Source organism: Gallus gallus, chromosome Z (genome assembly GCF_016699485.2).
Source record: "Gallus gallus isolate bGalGal1 chromosome Z, bGalGal1.mat.broiler.GRCg7b, whole genome shotgun sequence".
Lineage (NCBI taxonomy): Eukaryota > Metazoa > Chordata > Aves > Galliformes > Phasianidae > Gallus > Gallus gallus.
Window position 1 is genome coordinate 45,098,791 of NC_052572.1, and position 18,643 is coordinate 45,117,433.

Consider the following 18,643-nt stretch of genomic DNA (forward strand, 5'->3'; position numbering starts at 1 on the left):
ACTTGAATGTATACATCAGCATGATATAGATTCAGATCAAAACACAAGCAAGCCCAGAGAATTCCCCATAAGAATGATGGTTAACACTGAAAATCAAGTAACTAGAAATCAGTTCTGGCACAGGAGCAAGCTGGAGAAGGGGGAACTAAACAACTTGCAGTAAATAAAATAGTAAAGAAAAGTAATTAAAACGGTTGGGTTTGCAATTATTTCAGCACTGAAAGCTATACTCCAGTAGTTTCCTAAATTTTTTTTTTTTAAGGAGCCATAAAAAAGAATACAACAAATCTACTGGTGTGTCTGTTATTCTGTTATGAAAAACTTGAAAAATTATTTGTTCAAAGAATTTGCATACAGTCAAAAACACCAATTCATCATTATTTTTATTGCCAATTTCTGAAGTCAACTTTGCAATTTTGAACCAAGTAAGAAGACAAAGTTCTTGAAGGTTCAAGTTAGATAGTCAGATCCAATACATGTAAAAAAAAGTCAAAGTACACTTTTAATAAAGCTAACAAGTTATTTGGAATTTTCTTTTGAGAGTAATTTTTTTCAGTATATTCAAATAATAAACTTAGAAATTATTTAGAGGGATCCTCATTCAAAGAAATTAGAGGGTTTGTTTAGTTAAAGAGGTAAGTGACACTAATGTGTGGGAAGGGTGTTACAAAGTGCTGCAACAAAATATCGGGGATTTCTGTTTTTAATACATGTATACAGCCATGGTTTGTTTACACTGCACCTCTAACAGGGAACTGTAAAAGTCTAGTACTACAATCCTTGTTATTTGTTCCCTCTACTCTTGACATATAACATTTCAAGGGAGGGATCACTTTTCAGTGGCTAAAATGAGTTCACATATCATAGCATTCACTACCTCATACTAATGCAGGTTCACATTATAGAGAAGAGAAACATACTATCTTTATCATATATAGTCTTATTTCTATAAAACTTTCTCCCAGTCGAAAATATATTATTGTTACTATTATTGTAAAAAATACCTAGTACTTCCAGGTCAGGTTTGTACCTTGAAATTTCTGATAAAAGTATCAGAGAAAAGTAAATTTTTAATGCAGTTTCTTGTTTAATCATGAAGAATATCGCTTTTTACACAGGGTATAACATTGTTCCTTCTCATAGACTTCATAATGTACTTAGGAGATCAATGTGAGTTAACACTACAGACTTGTGAAGCAATACGACTAGGGTATAAATATTTGATAAAGAATGGGATATTAAGCCATACTGGCTTAATTGTTCATCCATTGAGAAGGGTTGGGCTAATACCAGCTGTTCTTGATGTTACTCATAATTTCTTCCTATACAGGAACATATACAGATGAATTGGAGGCTTCACTACTCTTTCCAAAACACAGGTGTATAGGAAAGCCTAAAACAAAACAAAACAAAACAAACAAACAAACAAAAACAGCACTGACACCAGCACATGCAGGGCTGTGACACTTGAAAAAGCCAAAGATGACAAGGGAAAGCATGATAGGGAAAACACTGGTGCTGCAGCAGGGCCCTACCTAGCTGCAGGCATCTTCTGCCAGCGCCGCAGGGAATGGCATGTGCTTCTTGCTCTACCTGCTCCCATGCTCAGAACAAACAGCTTCATTCTTTGGCCAAAGGTCTATCTGCAGATGACCCACCTTTCTGGCACAAAAAATCATCTGCTTGCACATCTTTACAAGCATCTAAAGATTAGCACTCTTGGGATCACAGAAAACAGAGATCATAGTTAAAACCTCAGAGATATCACTGAAGTAATAGATAGATATAAAAACTTCTTCTGTTCACTGAAGGACTGTAATAAATAGTATGAGTAAAGGAGTTCAGTGTTAAAAGTCAAAAACTAGCAGGTGGGGAAATTTGTATATACAGTCATAGCTGAGTTGAAGTCAATGGACCTATGACAATTTACACTCACCAGGGTTATGACCCGTGAATTTTGCTACCAGATGCTCACCAAGTTTAACATCATTCCCCTACATCTGCATTACAACTTAGATAAGTACTAATGAGTAGCATTTATTTTTGTGCTTATATCTGAGAAAAAAATGTAACAAGACAGAAAACCTAAAAAAAAAAAGAAAAAAAAAAAAAGAAAAGGTGATTAGTGTCACATTTACAGAGCAATTGTGCTGAGTGTGATTTGAATATTTATCTGCTAGTTGTTAAAAAGTATGTTGTGAATTGAAACTGGATTCAGTGTCCGAATAGAGAATTACAAATAATCCTTATTCCACTGATTCTACTACATGATGAATTTGTTAATCATAGTACTCAAGGTACCATTTCAGATCAGGTAATAGAGAAAGTATTCTATTAAAATTTCATTAATGAAAGCGCAGCTGCAAACGAATTTAGTCTTTGCAACAAAGTAGAGAAAAGTATGTTGCCAGATAGCAACTTCTAAATAACCTTATTTTCAGCCTACTGCAATTATTTCCACAACTGATTATAAAAGTTATGTTTTAAAATGCAAAACTCAGATCTTAAAGTCTGTTTCCAAAATTAATTATATTCATAAGTTATCAAAAAAGGAGAATGTTTTTAATGCAAGGTATTTAAAAGGCATTTAAACACACAAAAAAAGAGGTGGGCATCAATAACATTTAAGTACCAACCAGATTGCTCTACTCAAAAGGCACTGCCTTGCATGGGTGTCAACACTCCCAAATGAGCCCTTGCAGCAAGCTACTGTGTTTAAAGACTTAAGTGGATTAAAATCCGTGAAGAATTGGTGTTGACTACCCTTCTTTCACTGAATCATTCTCCATCACTCCTGTAACACAAAACACACTGCACTCGCTAGAAAAACTTAGGAAATAATTAAATATATAGAACAGTGGCACGGTGTGCATGGCATAACACGACATCCTACTGGTGTTTAAGGGTATCCCGCACACTCAGATATTTTTCATTACTGTATATACTTACAAGAGGTTTCACTGCACCAAGAAGTAGTACTGTTCTCAACTAAACAGGGAAGTAGAGACATACAGGGCTGTTCCTACAAAGCCTGTGTAGAATAAACCAAGTGATTCGACAGAAATACAAGTTACTGTGCTGTTCTACCCATGACCCAGCACAGTCACCCAGTGAGTAGCAAAAACTCCAGCTTTTGGAATATCTGCTTAATCATTTAAGCCATTTGTCAGGAGACAGAAGATAAATAACTTTGACATTCGTAATGCAGACTGTCCATCATGAAGATGAAAGAAGCAAACTAAACAAGAACACCTGCTTTATAAATTTCCACAAGGAACAGAAGATTTTTCCTGGATGCATTACCAGCCATCATCTGACAACCACAAACTCTTCTTCAATTTCTTTCAATTTACTTACACAATATTTTTTTAAGTTCTCTCACTGCTTTCATAGGTGTCAACGTGTTGGGACAAAGTCTTGAAATCACAAGTCAGCTGGAAATGCAAGGAAGGCTGCCAGTCTGCTTTGTTGAATATTGGGTATTTTCAGCAAAAACATCTCTGTTATCATTATGGTTACAGAAGAATTTAAAAATGAAAAAACTTCAGAAAGCCAGACTCATGGGAACATGGACCTGGTCTTGCAGCATTCCAGCTTTTTGCTTACCAAAGAAATCATACATAGAGCCTCCCTCCACACTTTTTTTTTTTTTTTTTTTTTTTTTTTTTTTTTACTTCTTTAAAAACAAGCTATCTCTCCTGGTGTGTTACGACTGTGTAATAAATTGTATCCCTCTACCATCCCTGGGGAAAATCTGTAGGACCAATGAGCCTTTCACAGAGCCTCTAACAAGCAGCTCCCTGTTTCTCCCACTGCCAGAAAACAGAATTCTCCCTCATTTTTTACCCGTCCTTCTCATTCCATGCCACCTCTGAGCAAGTATACAGAGCTCAGCTCTACAAAGAGCTTGGAAATGTCAGAGAAGGCTGCGGGATGACCTCATTGCAGCCTTTCAGTACCTGAAGGGAGCCTCTAAACAGGAAGGGAGTAAACTCTTTGAAAGGGTAGATAACAGCAGGACATGGGGGAAAGGTTTTAAGTTGAAAGAGGGAAGAATTAGATTGGACGTTAGGGGGAAGTTCTTTACCAGGACAGTGCTGAGGAGCTGGAATGGGCTGCCCAGAGGAGTTGTAGATGCCCTGTCCCTGGATGTGTTCAAGGCCAGGTTGGATGGGGCCCTGGGCAACCTGGTCTAGTAAATGGGGAGGTTGGTGGCCCTGCCTGGCAGGGGGGTTGGAGATTCATGATCCTTGAGGTCCCTTCCAACCCAGGCCATTCTGTGATTCTGTGTGATTCTGTGATTGCTCATTTCATTAAAATCCATTGGCAGGATTTTATATGCATGCCTGTCTATGACAGGTAGGAGGCAGAAAGTCTTGAGAGAAAAGAAGACTGAGAAAGCATGGCCAAAAACAACAGCCACACAAACCCAAAGAGAAAGAGGCTACAAGAAGGATAATGGAATTATCTAAGAAATAAATATGAAACACCATGGAAACATCTCAAGCTTTTATTATTAGCATTATCTTTAATGAGGGGAAACATAGCAGTTTTCTGTAATGTGTTTCTTAGCTTTTTTAATTGTGGTAAAAAAAAAATCAAACATTTTTGTGAAAAACAGTTTTTAGTTATTTCAATTGAAAATTGTTTCAAAACTAAAAATGTTTTACCTGGACAAGCCCAGAAATGAAAGGAATGATGTGGATATATATTTTTTTCCTTTTTAAGATAACAGTGTTGGTTTTGCTATTTCAGATAAGACAGATAATATGTCGATTGCAGAAATCATCACAGCATCGGCTATAAATTCAAGGTTATATAATTACAAGTATATGTAAGTGTTAATCTTCAGAGTTCTTCACAGTTCATTTTTATTAAAACTACAATAACAGCACGTGTTCATATCTATACAATATTAAAATGTCAGTTGCACAAAAATTTTTCCAGTCTTACAAAAAAAAAATCCCCCAAAACGGGCATATTCTGTTTGTTATAAACACAACTGTTATTATAAAAATATTATTTTATAATATAAAATTATTATAAACCCACTGTTTATTTTAAAACCCAAGCACAAGTAAGGGATTTCTTTACAAGCATCTAAGTGCTAATATGAAATACTCGTTAGATTCTCTGATACTTTCTATGGATGAAACAGGAACTACTTTTTGTAGGCAATACCGAAGAAAGTCACAATCTGAGAACACGTTCTAGTGTTAGAGGCAATTTTCATAGCTCTTCTTCATAGAAAAAAATCAGAGCTGGAATCTTCCAAAGATCAAAGCTAATTTCTTTTTAACTTCAAAATATATGGCTCAGGTGTTTTGAAAAGCAGGTCCTGAGAAAAAACACTATTTTTGCCATTAAGAAAAAAAGAACATTCCAAACCAAAGCCACTACCAGGAAAAAGAGTAGCCATTTGATTGCCATGCTATCATGTTCTCTGCTACTGAGTAGACACCTGAGACATGCTGGGAGATGCCTTTTGCTATGCCCAAGAAACACTACCCAAATCTGTCCAGCCTTCATGTCACTTACATCCCCGTGTGCTCATCCCAGCCTTTGAGAGGTCAGACATTAAGTTCAGCAAATACCCAATCTACAGGAAACTTTGCAGAGTGCATGAGAAAATGAAACAGTTTGGCAACCATGTCATGGCTGGAGCCTAAGGTTAAATTAGGAAATTATACAAGGAGCTTGCTACGAGCCCAGGAAGACAGGGGATTCAGGCATGTGAGGCAGTAGCAGGTTGGAGTTGCTTCCGGCAGAAGAGCACACAGTTCTCCTTAATCTGGAGCAAAACTTAGTATTTTTTTCTCTCACTATTCCTTTCTGTCAACTTATAAGTAGGTGTGCACCATCTCCTCTGGGCTGGTGTGCTCCGAAGACAGTAGCCTGTTATTACTGCTATCTGCTCCAGCGACAGAGGTCTGGCTGGTATGGCTAACAAAACCACACCTCAGAAATTCATGTGTCATCATGAATCCTCATAATAGGATTATTGATTTTCTCCAGATTAGGAAAATCAGCTTCTACACAGGAAATTCTATGCCAGTTACTATAAGAGCCCCTGAATTCTCAAAAAGAAAAACAGACATGAGTTCCTCTGCCCAGCAACTGGAAGAGGATAGGAAGAAGCCACTCTTGCCTCAGCAGCAACATCTGTGGGACTGGTGGCATAGTACTGTGAAACACCCAAATCTGCTGAAAGGTCTGTGTTTCCAGCCAGGCCTCATGCACTCCTAAATGAAAATTTCCCCCTCCTTTTCTTCCTTTGAACTTTAAACCACTTCCTGAACATTAATCTCAACTCATTTACTTTCACCCCTGTTCATTTTTCCTATTCATACATTTGCTATTGGCTAAATGCCTTTTTAAATTTAAATCTTCTGAAAATGTAATAATGGATACTGCATTGTGTCTTAGGCAAAGCAAAACAGTTCACACGCAAAATTCACTGTTGCAATTGTTTTCATATGACACACACAGGATGCTACACAAATATTACATGCCAGGATGTCAGTAGCAATTCTAGCCTCTCCACAGCTCCATAAATTAATCTAATCTAATCGGACTCAACATTACTAGACTGTTCATTAATTTAAATAAATAGAGAAAACTCCATTAGGAAATCAAATGCATCTCCTAAGTTTAGAATGTTAGGACTTAGCTCCTAATGGCTGAAAATGAAGATCATACGAATACTGATATGCCTGTCAGTCTGAGTGACAGAAAATTTACGAGGGACTTCACATTGCATTGTCTTGAAACTACTGAGTATTAAGAGTATGTTTTTAAGTAACCACTAATAAACTGAATTCTGTTACAGAAGAAAGTAGGAAGGCTGTCTGCATTCTTCCAACGGAAGAAGAAGAATCACATTCTTCCAACGTTCTTCCCAAATACAGATTTATTCCTGTGCAAAACTTTTTTTTTTTTTTTTTTTTTTGAGGGAAACTTCTAAAATTAACACTGTATGTGTTTCCCTTACCCCTCTACTCATTGCTTTGCAATCTGAAACTACTTTATTGCCATGATGTGGGCAAAAAAAGAATATTTTTCAAGTGTATTCTGTAAAATTGCCAGATGAGAACACCAGGATTTCTATACAGAGGACATCCTGCTGAGACTTACCTTTTCCACTGAGCTAAAACAACTGATTTCCCAGTTTGAAGGAAAGCATGGTAAGCTGGGTGGGAATGAAAATAAATGCCTAAGGGGGAAAAGACCCGTGTCTCTGTGTGAGCACATAGGTTTAAAAACAAAATTTCTGTGATATACCGAATATTGTCTCCCATATGAAGCAATACTTTTCCTCTTTTGTGTAATAATCTGATTTATCAACATGAGGAATGGAGCACTTGTGAATGACTTTTCTGAGAAGTACGAGACTGTGGCTAAGATGATCTTCCTGCCATTTTAATTTTAGAGTAGTATTACCTCAAAGACTTCAGATTTTAGAATTATTAAAAAAGCAGTACCAATTTTAAAAAGCAAATTTTCTTACTATTTCTTTCTCTCGCTCTCTCTCTCTCTCTCGCTTTTTTTTTTTTTTAAACAATGCACTTTATCACACTGTTATTTAGTTTTGAGGGGAAGTGTTTCAGTTTGTGCCATCTTCTTCACCTTTTGTTACGTATACTAAATAAATTGCATCTATTGTTTGTTAAGATCATTCTGACTAAAACAGAGAACAAAATTATACAAAATGTAAGGAAAAATTAACCATAAAGCTATAAAAATTGAAAGGATAATTTATGGTGTGGTGTTACAACATTAGCTTATTTTGTTAAATTGCCCACTTTCCATTAGAATAGTGTTCCTTTACCTAAAGAGTCTAACTACAATATTCATCCTTTCCCTGTATGCACTTAGAAGCTATTCAGTGCCCTAAGGAACTCTAATTAAACACAGTGTGTCGTCCAATGCTGACAGGAAGTCTCAGGGACATTTAACTGTCCTTTTGTAGGACATACAATAAATACTTTGAAAGTCATTTAAGCTACAGAATGAAAGAAAGAAGGGAAAGGAGAAAAGGAGGAAGTAAAATCAAAACAAACTAAAGATCCCTGGTTATATCAGGGATGTCCAACAGCTGCAAGAACTACTTGCCAAATGCCCAAAAGCCATTACTACTTTGAAAATCAATTTACATATATCCTTATAAGGATCAACAAATGTCTTCTTTTGCTTACAAGTTCTTTGATAGTTTAATATAAATTGCTTCACTGAGATGTCCAAACCCAGACACCTGCTGCTGATCTTGAATTTGCTGGAAGAGGGCAAATTGGTGCCTCATTTTTTACAAACTCAGAGCTGCGCGCTGCTCTTGGCTGTACATGCACATCTCAGAGCTTCTCTGCAGAGTAGGAGGGATGCTGTCCCAGCCCTCAAACTATGTGTAAATTCTCTCTACACAAACCATCAGCTATCTTTACTATCCATCTATAAGTTAAACTTCTAAAGTTTGGAAAAACAGATCTCTTAGGAAAGAGAAGTTTCATGTGTTTTGTTGTACTGCCTGCTTCATTCCCATATATAAAAACCAAAGTGATATGCACTACGTTTATTACATGTTCCACCCATTTAAAAGGGCGCTATTGCTGTACAGCTTATCAAAGGTGCTTCCTCAAATTTAATCCAAAGTCAGCTTAACTGTAAGAGCAGACAAAACTGTAATTAACTGACACATCTTCCTAGGCTATTTAGAACCCTTGATCAAAAGCAGGGAAGTCACATAAGGATACCCTTTTGGCATTGCAATCAGGCTCTCACATATTGAAGTACAAAACAGCTGCATTATACTGTAAGTCTCAGGGACATTTGATTTCAATAGTATGAGCGAGAATGTACAGCTTTTCTGGAGGTTTGTTTTTACTCATTTTTGCATGTGCTTGGCATAATTTTGTGGGGGTTTCTGAACCATTTAGACTAGTAAGTGTAATGGAACGAAACAAAATAATAACCATTTTTCCAGTGTTCCCTGTCAACTTCTTTCCTCTGTTCTTTCCTTCCTTTAAAATGAAGGAAAAACCAGCCACTTGTAATAGTTTCTTCAGATTACAATTTGCAGATAATATAGACACAGCTCCTGGCCTCACATGCACATCTCAGAGTCACACCTGGTAAGGTGTTCTTGGCTAGGAGAAACATAATCTCTGCTCTGCAGAGTAGAAAGAAGGCTGTCCTATGCAGAGAGTTGTGTCTGCTCCACAGTGTTAATCATGTTATTTACAATACACACTTGATGTTTAAATTAATTTATTTTCTAAGTCCATGTTGAACTCATACTTCTATTACTACATAACACAGATCCTTCAATTTAATCACAAAGATTAGAAGTTGTGTAAACAGGAGATAAAAGCCAAGGAAATAACATAATGTGGGAAGAAGCCAGAATCTGGTGTGGTGCAAAGTAACCCACAGCAGTACTTCTGCCTTGAATTACACATACTCTAGGTTTTTCAAGAGAAAAAAAAAAAAAAAGGTATTTTTCAAAACAACAAAAGTAAGAGTAGAATAAAAATGTCTCAATTTCCATTACAAGACAGCTAACTACGCTTCTTCTGAGTCTATGGTACAGCCCTAGACAGAACAATATTCAGTTACGTACTTATTTGTGACAATATAATTATGAACCATACTAGGATACTACATAAGTGGAGTTAAAAAAATAAATTGCTACATCAAAAAATTACATTCTAAAGTAGGTAAGACAGAAATATGACATGAAAAATGAGGAGTTATGGTTGATTCACTGAAGCCTTGTTGTCTACAAATTTTTTGTCTCAGCCTAGGCAATTTGTCAAAGGACAATTAAAGAGGTGGACCAGTAGATTTGTGGCGGTAGATCAAAATTCTCTGATAAGAGCCCCTGCCTCACACCAAAGTGAAGGTGTCAGCCTTCCCTCCAATCCTGAAATTAAAAAGGAAATTAACATACAGGGGCTAGAAAGAAACTGCGGCATATTCCAGCTAGATCCACAGACTGGATTGTGAGAGGGCCGGGAAATCTGCCAAGGCAAACATTTGCTGTTTAGCGTGGACCAGCCTGAGACAGTTTTTGCCTCAGTTCCTCATTTAGATAGGAACAATATTTCCAACTTTCAAGAGAGAGAATGCACCCTAAACATTTTGAGGTTATCCTATTGCTCATAGTGGAAGGCACAGAAATTCTGAAGATTGACCATGTATCCATGTAATGTACAAGAAACGGAGAGACAAAGGTTAAACAACTTGTGGCAATCACACATGGAGACACGAGCACAGCCAGAAATTGAATCCAGACCTCTGAAATTGCAGTTTTAACCACAAAATTCTTCTTCCTGCTTGATTAAAGCAGGAAACCAGAACACAAAGTATGTGCTTATTCTCCAACTTCAACATGATACCACAGATATCTATAGAAAAATATATTATACTTCAGATATGGTCTTCTCAGTCAAGTGTGTATTCTGCTGTAACAAAAGGCAAGTATTTTTTTTCAGCAAGCATTTTTTTCAGGAGTAGTCTGTCATAATTAATGATTTGTGATCAGTAGTGCACTGGGAGTTAAAGAGTTAATGATGCAGTTCTGTGGATTGTCGATAGTTCCAGTTACTTGGTCTCAGAAGAGTGAACTACAGCTCCCAGAAGATTTCATTATTCAGTTTCCGTTTTCCATTCAGAGGGAAAGATAAAACTGACTGGGAGCCACAACACTGTCTCTTTTCCTGCCCACTTTGCTGTGTGTGCTCCCTACTTGTCCCACCTACAACATTAGAGCAAGGCCTTTGGTTTCAGACACACCCTCTCTCATTTTATTTGACTTATTGGATTCAATTTCAATTAGATTGTATTTTGTTGTATTGTCTCTCATTCCACTATCATATTTATTACATTTGTTGTTTTCCTTAGCTTGTTGCCACTGTTTCTTTTTTCGTTTGTTTTCATCTAGGCCCATTTCTCTACCTTTTCCCCTCTCCCCTTATCCTTTTCCTGGGGTGTGGAACTGTGAGTGCCTTCATGCCCTGTCATGGAACTAGGCTGAACCAGGCCGAACTGTGATAGAAGTCCTATCTTTTAACACCTAGTCCTTAGGTGTCTGAATAATTACTGTAAATTCTGATTTGAAATAGCCATGTATTGAGTATAAAAACATGTTTAAGTGAATTTTAAGAACACTCCTGTGTGATTTACATGGTTTAAAATGTTATTATCAGTGGCTGAATTACACTTAGACTAGAAAAGAATTTTTGCCTCTCCAAGGAAAGGAAAGAGATACAAGTGGTGGTGCTGCTGTTCAACTGTAGGGAAGTATTTCTCCTTTGTAAAGTGTTCACCTTTAGCTTGCCAGACGGATTCAGCTAACAAAATGCTTTTTGCCCACAGTTTCAGCCTTCTTCCTGGATGACCTCAGACATGGACAGGGAGGTGACCTCAGTTCAAAGTACTCCAGTGTCCCATTCCCTTTCATTCTCTTTCTCAAGGTCTCACAGCCTCTTTTCCAGTTTGTGATAATGTGTAAATTTATCACATACTTGCACCCACAACAAGGCTGTATGACCACCTCTCACATCATGCAGAAGGTCACCACTGTGTCAAAGCACAGGTGTGCTTTGTCTACATGATAAACATGGGATATGCAAGCTCACCCTAACCTTGGGATTCCTCACCAGAGCTTAAACTCACATGAGTAATTGGACAAGTTGACCTTTTCAAGGGTTCCTTCCAACTTAAACAATTCTATGATTCCATGTTATTAGTCTTCAAAGACATTCTATTTTCAATCATTTGAAAGAATTTTTTTTCTCATCTACAGTTTTTTTCTTATTTTTCAACTGACTGACTTTCTAAACTCTTACTATTAACACAAACTGTCTGGATGATACAACTCTTGTAAGCACTGCAAATTTATTCTGAATGGTTTGTATCTCAAAAACTCCTCCCCAAGGTAATGGCAACTCTTATACTTAATGAAGGCGCTTCTTTCCACCTGTTTTTCTTTACAATTATTAGGTAGACAGCCATCTGTGACTGAAAATTCAGAACCAGTCTTAATCAGAGCTCAATTAAAAATTGAATTCTTCTGCTTTGAAATCCTAGTTCCCCTACACAGCACTTAGAAGAAGACATTCAGCTCCTGCCATCATGAGCAGACCACATCAAGTACACGCAGGGAAAGCATAGTACTTCTAACAGAGTGCTCTTGTGCTCTCCTTGCTTCTTCTAAAACCTTACCATATTTTCCAAAAGACTTTACTGCCAACAAACTGTGTTTGGTGTCTTCTATTCCAAGTCCCCTGAAAGGTGTTTCCACTACAGTCAGAGACTACATGAGGAATGATGTCTTCAAATCAGGAATTTGCCTGATGGGTAAAATTCAATCTAACTTTTCAAGTTGAGAGAAAAATAAGTTAAACTACTGAACATGCAGTCATCTTAGAATAATATTATCTTGTAAGAGCAGCATCTCAGGAAGGGAAGGCAGCTACTTTTGCCTTCCTATTCTTAGATTTGAAGAGACTCGTATCCATTGCTTAAATGTAAACTGTACTAAAATACTGTTCTCTGGTATACACTATCCAATTTTTTAATGTCCACACATTCACACCTCTCTCATTGGATAGAACATCTCTCTTGAGAAGGGAAAAAGTAAATGATGGTAATGCAATAGCATTTAGCAGAGAGAGAAAGAATTTACCCTTCTGGCTGGGCTTGTACTAGTGTAGTCCTCTAGTAACATGGTCCTTTGTACAGTAAAGGCTGGTCAGAGACTGTTTCTTTTTCTTGTTGTTTTTTGTTTTACTTCCTTTATAAACTAATTTCTACTAGCTATTAATTTTTGATAAATAATTTGGATAGATTATATTTTTTCATTTCTATAGAAATACCTCTATAACTTTCTACAGATACAAGCCTTCACAGAATATAAATACTTGGTTGGAGACCTCTCCAAAACAGAAAACAAAACCATAAAGCAAACAAAACAACAACACAAAAAAGAACAAGAAACAACAACAACAAAAGCCCCTAACCTTCACAAGAAGTGCTTGATGAAATATTTCACTTTTTGGTTTTAATGGAAATGTCTTGAATACAGTACCAGGAAGTCAGGGCCCTTTCTTTGCACTGCTAAATATGTCTTCATAAAGTACACGTGATCTGCAGAAGATCTAAATTTTTAGATAATTTCTAAAAATCCACAGCAAAACACATGGTATACATAAAAACACCTTGCTAGATATTATCTGTACAGATAAAGGTATTTATCCTGCAGTATTTCATTAGATATAGTTTTAAACAAAGATCCAGTGGTTTTAGGTTTCAGAACTTTCAATGAAGCCTGTCTTTTTGGAAGCATTAATGCCAGGAGGAATGGCCCTTTGGGAGGTTCAACACCAGACTGTGTTATGTAGCCAGCAAACAAAGAGCCCACTGTTCTATATCAGCCCCTTCTAAGCATCTAGGTCTTTCAATCATCATTTTCCCCATTTCTTTTTTCTGGTTTATAAGTTGACCTGCACAATTTTAAACAAAATATTCGGTTTAAAAAAAAAAGAAAGGAAAAAAGAAAAATAGCACTGCCAAATTACAGCATTTTATTTGCAGGTGTCATGGAGCAGAGGAACATGGGAACAACTGTAAGGTATAGGAAGAGAAAATAGAAAGAAAAGTAATGTAAGAAGAGAGGATATGAAATTTGGAAAGTTGTACAGAAACTGGTTAAGTAGGAAGGTGCAAAAAAATTGAAATAGAATTTATACAATGAGGAAAAAATCTACCATCACCGTGCACCTACACCTCATATGCTAATTCCCTCAAGACTCTTCTCTCAGTCTCCAATTTCAGGCACTTCTTCTCAAGCTTCAGCTCTCTCTTCCATTTAGTGGATATGCAAAATACCTACCAGCACTATACTTTTCATCTCACTTCCAGTGGTAGGCCCAAAAAACAAGATGGCAAGGTACTGCTGCAAGGTCCAACACTGATGCCATTAGTTCACAACCAGTTTAGAGGTGTCATAATCCCAAACTAGTACCAAACTCATATTCATTGTTTTTCCCAAATAATTTTTATTTGGATTTATAAGGATTTTTAAAAGCTATTTATTTATCTTAACCTATCATTCAAAACCTGTAAAAATGAATAACAAATTGATCAAAAATAAGGTAAAGTAAGAATGAAAGGTACTACCTAAGAAGCATTAATTCAGTTCCCCTTTTAGTGGACATGTAATTAAGTAATCTGTGTAAGAGTTGTTTTTCACTGTCAGAACTTGATTATTAAAAATCTATGTTACTTGTAGAGTAGCAATGATCTAATGTTCACTGCAGGAGAAGGTGTTAGTAGATACTAAGGAAACCAAAATAAATAAGATGAATTATTTCTCTAACAATATGAAACCAATGTAAAACCTAGACCCCCGCATTTCACCTTGTTCTTAGATCTTAGTACTCTTCAGCTGTATTGGAGAACAGTATTCTTTGAACTTCAGTGTTCAGTGCTTCAGTAGGTGTATTTTAGTTCACTATCTCTTGTCTCTGTCACTGCATTTCCATCTTGTAAAAGTTCAGACAGTTTTCTGGCATCTCACTTATTTCTCTTTGTAGAGCAATTGTAAAATAGTTTTCTGAAGTAAACTGCGTACTGTCTTAAATAGGTTTTCAGTTACTAGAAAAATTATTACATTTTTTTCAGTATGCAGTTTTGAACAGCTGTTTTTAATCCACAATAGCGATCTATTTTAAGAAAAATATGAAACGTTGTGAAAATTATCTAAATTCATTTGCACGTACTATGCATATATAAAAGAATGTGGTGTTATGTTCATATATGTAAGACTATTGATTGACTGAAATATAAAGTGAATGGAATAGTGGTCAGACCACTGCAGCCACGTACAGTATTGCCACCCAAGTCATTGACACTTCAGTAATCACAAACACTGATTAGTAACGTACACCTGAAAAACATCCATGTGTCTTTACGAAGTTGCTTTACTCCATCACCAATGGTAACTTCATCCAGTTAACACAGAGACTCATGCTGCATTTCTCATGTCATTAATTGATAGGCTGAGAAATAATCTAAAGAAACTACACAGTACGTGTTATTGAAATTAAAACTAATACATAAAGCAAGCACCAAGCTGATCTACGTTAATCTTTATGACTGCATCTGCAAGTGAGATGAAATAGCTAAGACAAATGACCAAGTCACCACTAAAATCAAAATGACACCTAACAAATAGAGGTTACTCAAATGTTTAAAGAGAAGATTCCAATCCTGTTTTATCTGACTTTTCAAGCCATAACAGTATGACACGGGTAGATTTACAACTGCAGCAACCTAAGCATTTTATCCATTCATTTTTAACCACTCATCCAGCCTATACTTGCTCTGTAAATAAACAGTGTTCAAACATCATGACTCTGTGGTATTTTGATTGTCCAAAATATGAAATAAGCAAACAGAAATTTCTGAGTAACATTTGATCAAACTCAGACTCACAGAAACATAATGCTATCCCAATCAGAACTCTTCAGTCATCTGTGAGTTTTCAATCATACTGGATATTTTTAGCAAATACAATGTGGTCGAAGGCAGTATTTACTGAGTTTATGAAACAAATTCTTACAGAATAAAATTGGTCAGAGTACATTAAGTAATTTTCCAACATGTACTTACTGAAGATTGTGATTTGGGCTGTTTGTTGGACCTGCAAATATAAAACAAACAAACACTGCTTGCAAATTTGGCTCATGGAAACTGCATTAAAAAAGTCAATAGCAAACTGTCTCTTTAAGGAAAGTTAGCCTCAAGATTCAAACAAAAGCCTCTAGGTTCCCACACGTAATTACATACTGCTATTTTCAAAATCACAAATAAAAATCACAAGAATCTTCTGTCCATTCAGGCAACAACCTGTGTGGGCTTTATTTCTGTTGGAAAATATCTACTGCCATAAAAACACAGGCTGTTAAAAAGACAATGTGCTATCTAGACACATCACTTATGCCTTACTAAGCCCCACCTGAGCATTCCTATCAGTTTATGGTACAACAAGGTTATACACCTCATCTTTGTCACTCTGAGAACAAGGTCGGATAGCCAGTGCTTAATGAATCACTATAAACAAACTGTTGAGTAGTCATTATCATTATAAAATCAGAGGAAATCTTAGAAAATTGCATCTTGAAATTTTTTTCATGGCATTAGAAACATAAGAAAAGGAAATAAAACCTTTGCTTCCAGACGGAAAGATCAAATCTCCAACAGTCAATGCAAGTACTTCTAATAGGTAGTGTACTTTTAGCTCTCAAAGAGCAGAATGTGAGGCCAAGCTTCATGGTATTTCACAAGGATGGGCTCAGTACTACTGAACACTACCTGTTCAGCATTCTTTTTTTCTTCAATAGAAATTTAAAGATTTTTCCATCTGTATTTACTTCCTTTTATTAGTGGTGAATGGGTACCAAGTTCAACTCACCAAGTTCTGTGCTGGAGAAAGGGTACTTGAAATGGCTTTATTTACTCCCTTTCACACTGAGAATTCTTAAAACATCAAATTTATTTCTTGTTATGTTATTGATAAAACCAATACCCAGCCTATAATGAAGTCTAAGCAATTATAAAAGCCAGGAACTCACCAAGCCTCACAAACAACACTCCTGTTGCTGTAATTGTCTTCATCCCATTAGAAGCCACACACTGGTAGTATCCTGTGTCTGTTGTATCAAGATCTTGGATTCTCAGACGTGAACCATAATCTGTTTTTCTTATGATGATACGCCTTGGTTCCTGAACCACTGGAGCATCATTTTTTAGCCATCTGACATTTGGAGATGGATTTCCTGCTACCTTGCAGTGGAGGATTGCTGTCTGCCCCTGGACTATGGTGATATTGTTTACAGGTTCCAAAAAGGTCAGAAAGTAACCTGAAAGGTAAGAAAGTCAGAAAAGTTAAAACTTTGGTTCGGTTGGGATAAAGGCACATTTTTATGACTGGATCTTGGCAGGAGTTGAAGTTTTCTGCAACTAAACAAAAAGAAGGTCCCAAAACAACAACACACAATTCACTGTCCTAAGTATACATCCAAATTGTCTTTTCTGATTGACTTCAAACTTCTTGCAGGTAAGTATGCAGATTAGAAGGTAAAGCATGAACTAATACCATTACAGTTCTATCTTCTTTCACCTATTCTGAAGCTGCTATTTTTTTAATGTCAAGTCCCAGAATAGTGCTAAAATGGACAGAGAAAAGGTGTACGTATATTAAGTAATTAGGTGTCATGGGTTTTAGTTTCATAAATGGAAAATAAAAACACAAACTTGTGATTTGTTGAAAGCGAAGGATTTGTCAGGAAGCCTTTATGCTAAACCAGTGATTTCAAGTGATAAAAAATTGAACAACGGATGGAAGCACAATGTAAAAACACTTGTCAGTAATAAGTTCTATAGGTTATTATTTTTAAATTTCATTTGGTACTACAGCTGATGCATATCAGACACTGAAAGCTTGAGAGCATTTAATTTCTCTTTAATAATAATGGGATTGTCAAAACACATCAGAAAAGTATTCGTCTGCCATGTTCATATGTTTGCTTTGATGAATTTATACTATCTAGACACTGCATTAATTGTACTTCAAATTGCACTTTGTAATTATGTCAACGGAATCTAAATAAAAATTAACTCATATACACGTCCACATATGCCATTTCCTGCTTAGTTGGAAAATTTTGCATTTCTTTAATTAGGAAATAGTACATTATTGTGTAGGAATCTAATACTAGAATGCAGTAGTCAACTTTTTCAGCCTAATTGCTGAAATATTTTAACAAAAGGAACATTCTGTTAACAAGACCACAAAAATCAATTTTCCTGTAATAGATAGTTGTTGCATTGGAAAGAGGAACAAGTGACAGTAAAAAAAATCAAAATATTCTAATCTCAGAAAGCAAAATTTTGCTGGAAAATTGGGTTTTACTGAATATTACCCTGTTTTCTACAAAACAAATCCTGCTCTAGGGAGTATAATAGGAAAATACAATGTAGGCAAGTATGAATTTAGTATGTCAGTACACAGAAAATTAAGTAAGATCCAAATATATTTCTAATCTCTACACAACACTGCAAATTTAAAGGAAAAAAAAATGTTATCTTTTTCCTTATAAATATTTTTTTCTTTCTGTGTGTAATCCTACATTATTTTTTCCTATTGTTAGCCTCGTACTCTTTAGTGGTCTCTAAGACATATTGACAGAACACAATATATTTATATTAAGGCATCCTTTAAAAAAAAATGGGCAGAGGAGACAGAAAGTATATGAATGCTTTCTGCAAGGTCTTTGCTATCATTTCTTGTGGTTCACAGTCCACAGCTGCAGAGTTGGTGTTATTAGAATTATATTCTGGCAGGTAAGAGGAAAACAAATTATCTCCTGTCCTACAACAAATTACCCTGCCTGTTATAAGCAACAGAAAAACGCTTACCAAAACTATTGCTTAAGCCAACAATTCACATGCATAAGCATTTCTATAAAGAAGCCTGTATGATCCCTCACAAAGCAGAAAAGGATATTCCATAGCTATTTCATTTTTAACCGATTATTTGAAGAATGCAAGAATATATTTCGTCAATTTTTCATAACCTGTAGTA

The 18,643-nt window shown here is 36.1% G+C and overlaps 1 protein-coding gene across 1 annotated transcript in view; it reads right to left on the bottom strand.

The window, feature by feature from the left end:
• Positions 1-18,643, bottom strand: part of ROR2 (receptor tyrosine kinase like orphan receptor 2) — a 154,069-nt gene that overhangs the window by 17,795 nt on the left and 117,631 nt on the right. The window contains exons 3-4 of the mRNA NM_001080716.2: positions 16,632-16,919; positions 15,670-15,700 (exon numbers count right to left, since the gene is read on the bottom strand). Of these exons, the coding sequence (NP_001074185.2) occupies positions 15,670-15,700; positions 16,632-16,919 (319 nt within the window). The remainder of the gene's footprint in view (positions 1-15,669; positions 15,701-16,631; positions 16,920-18,643) is intronic.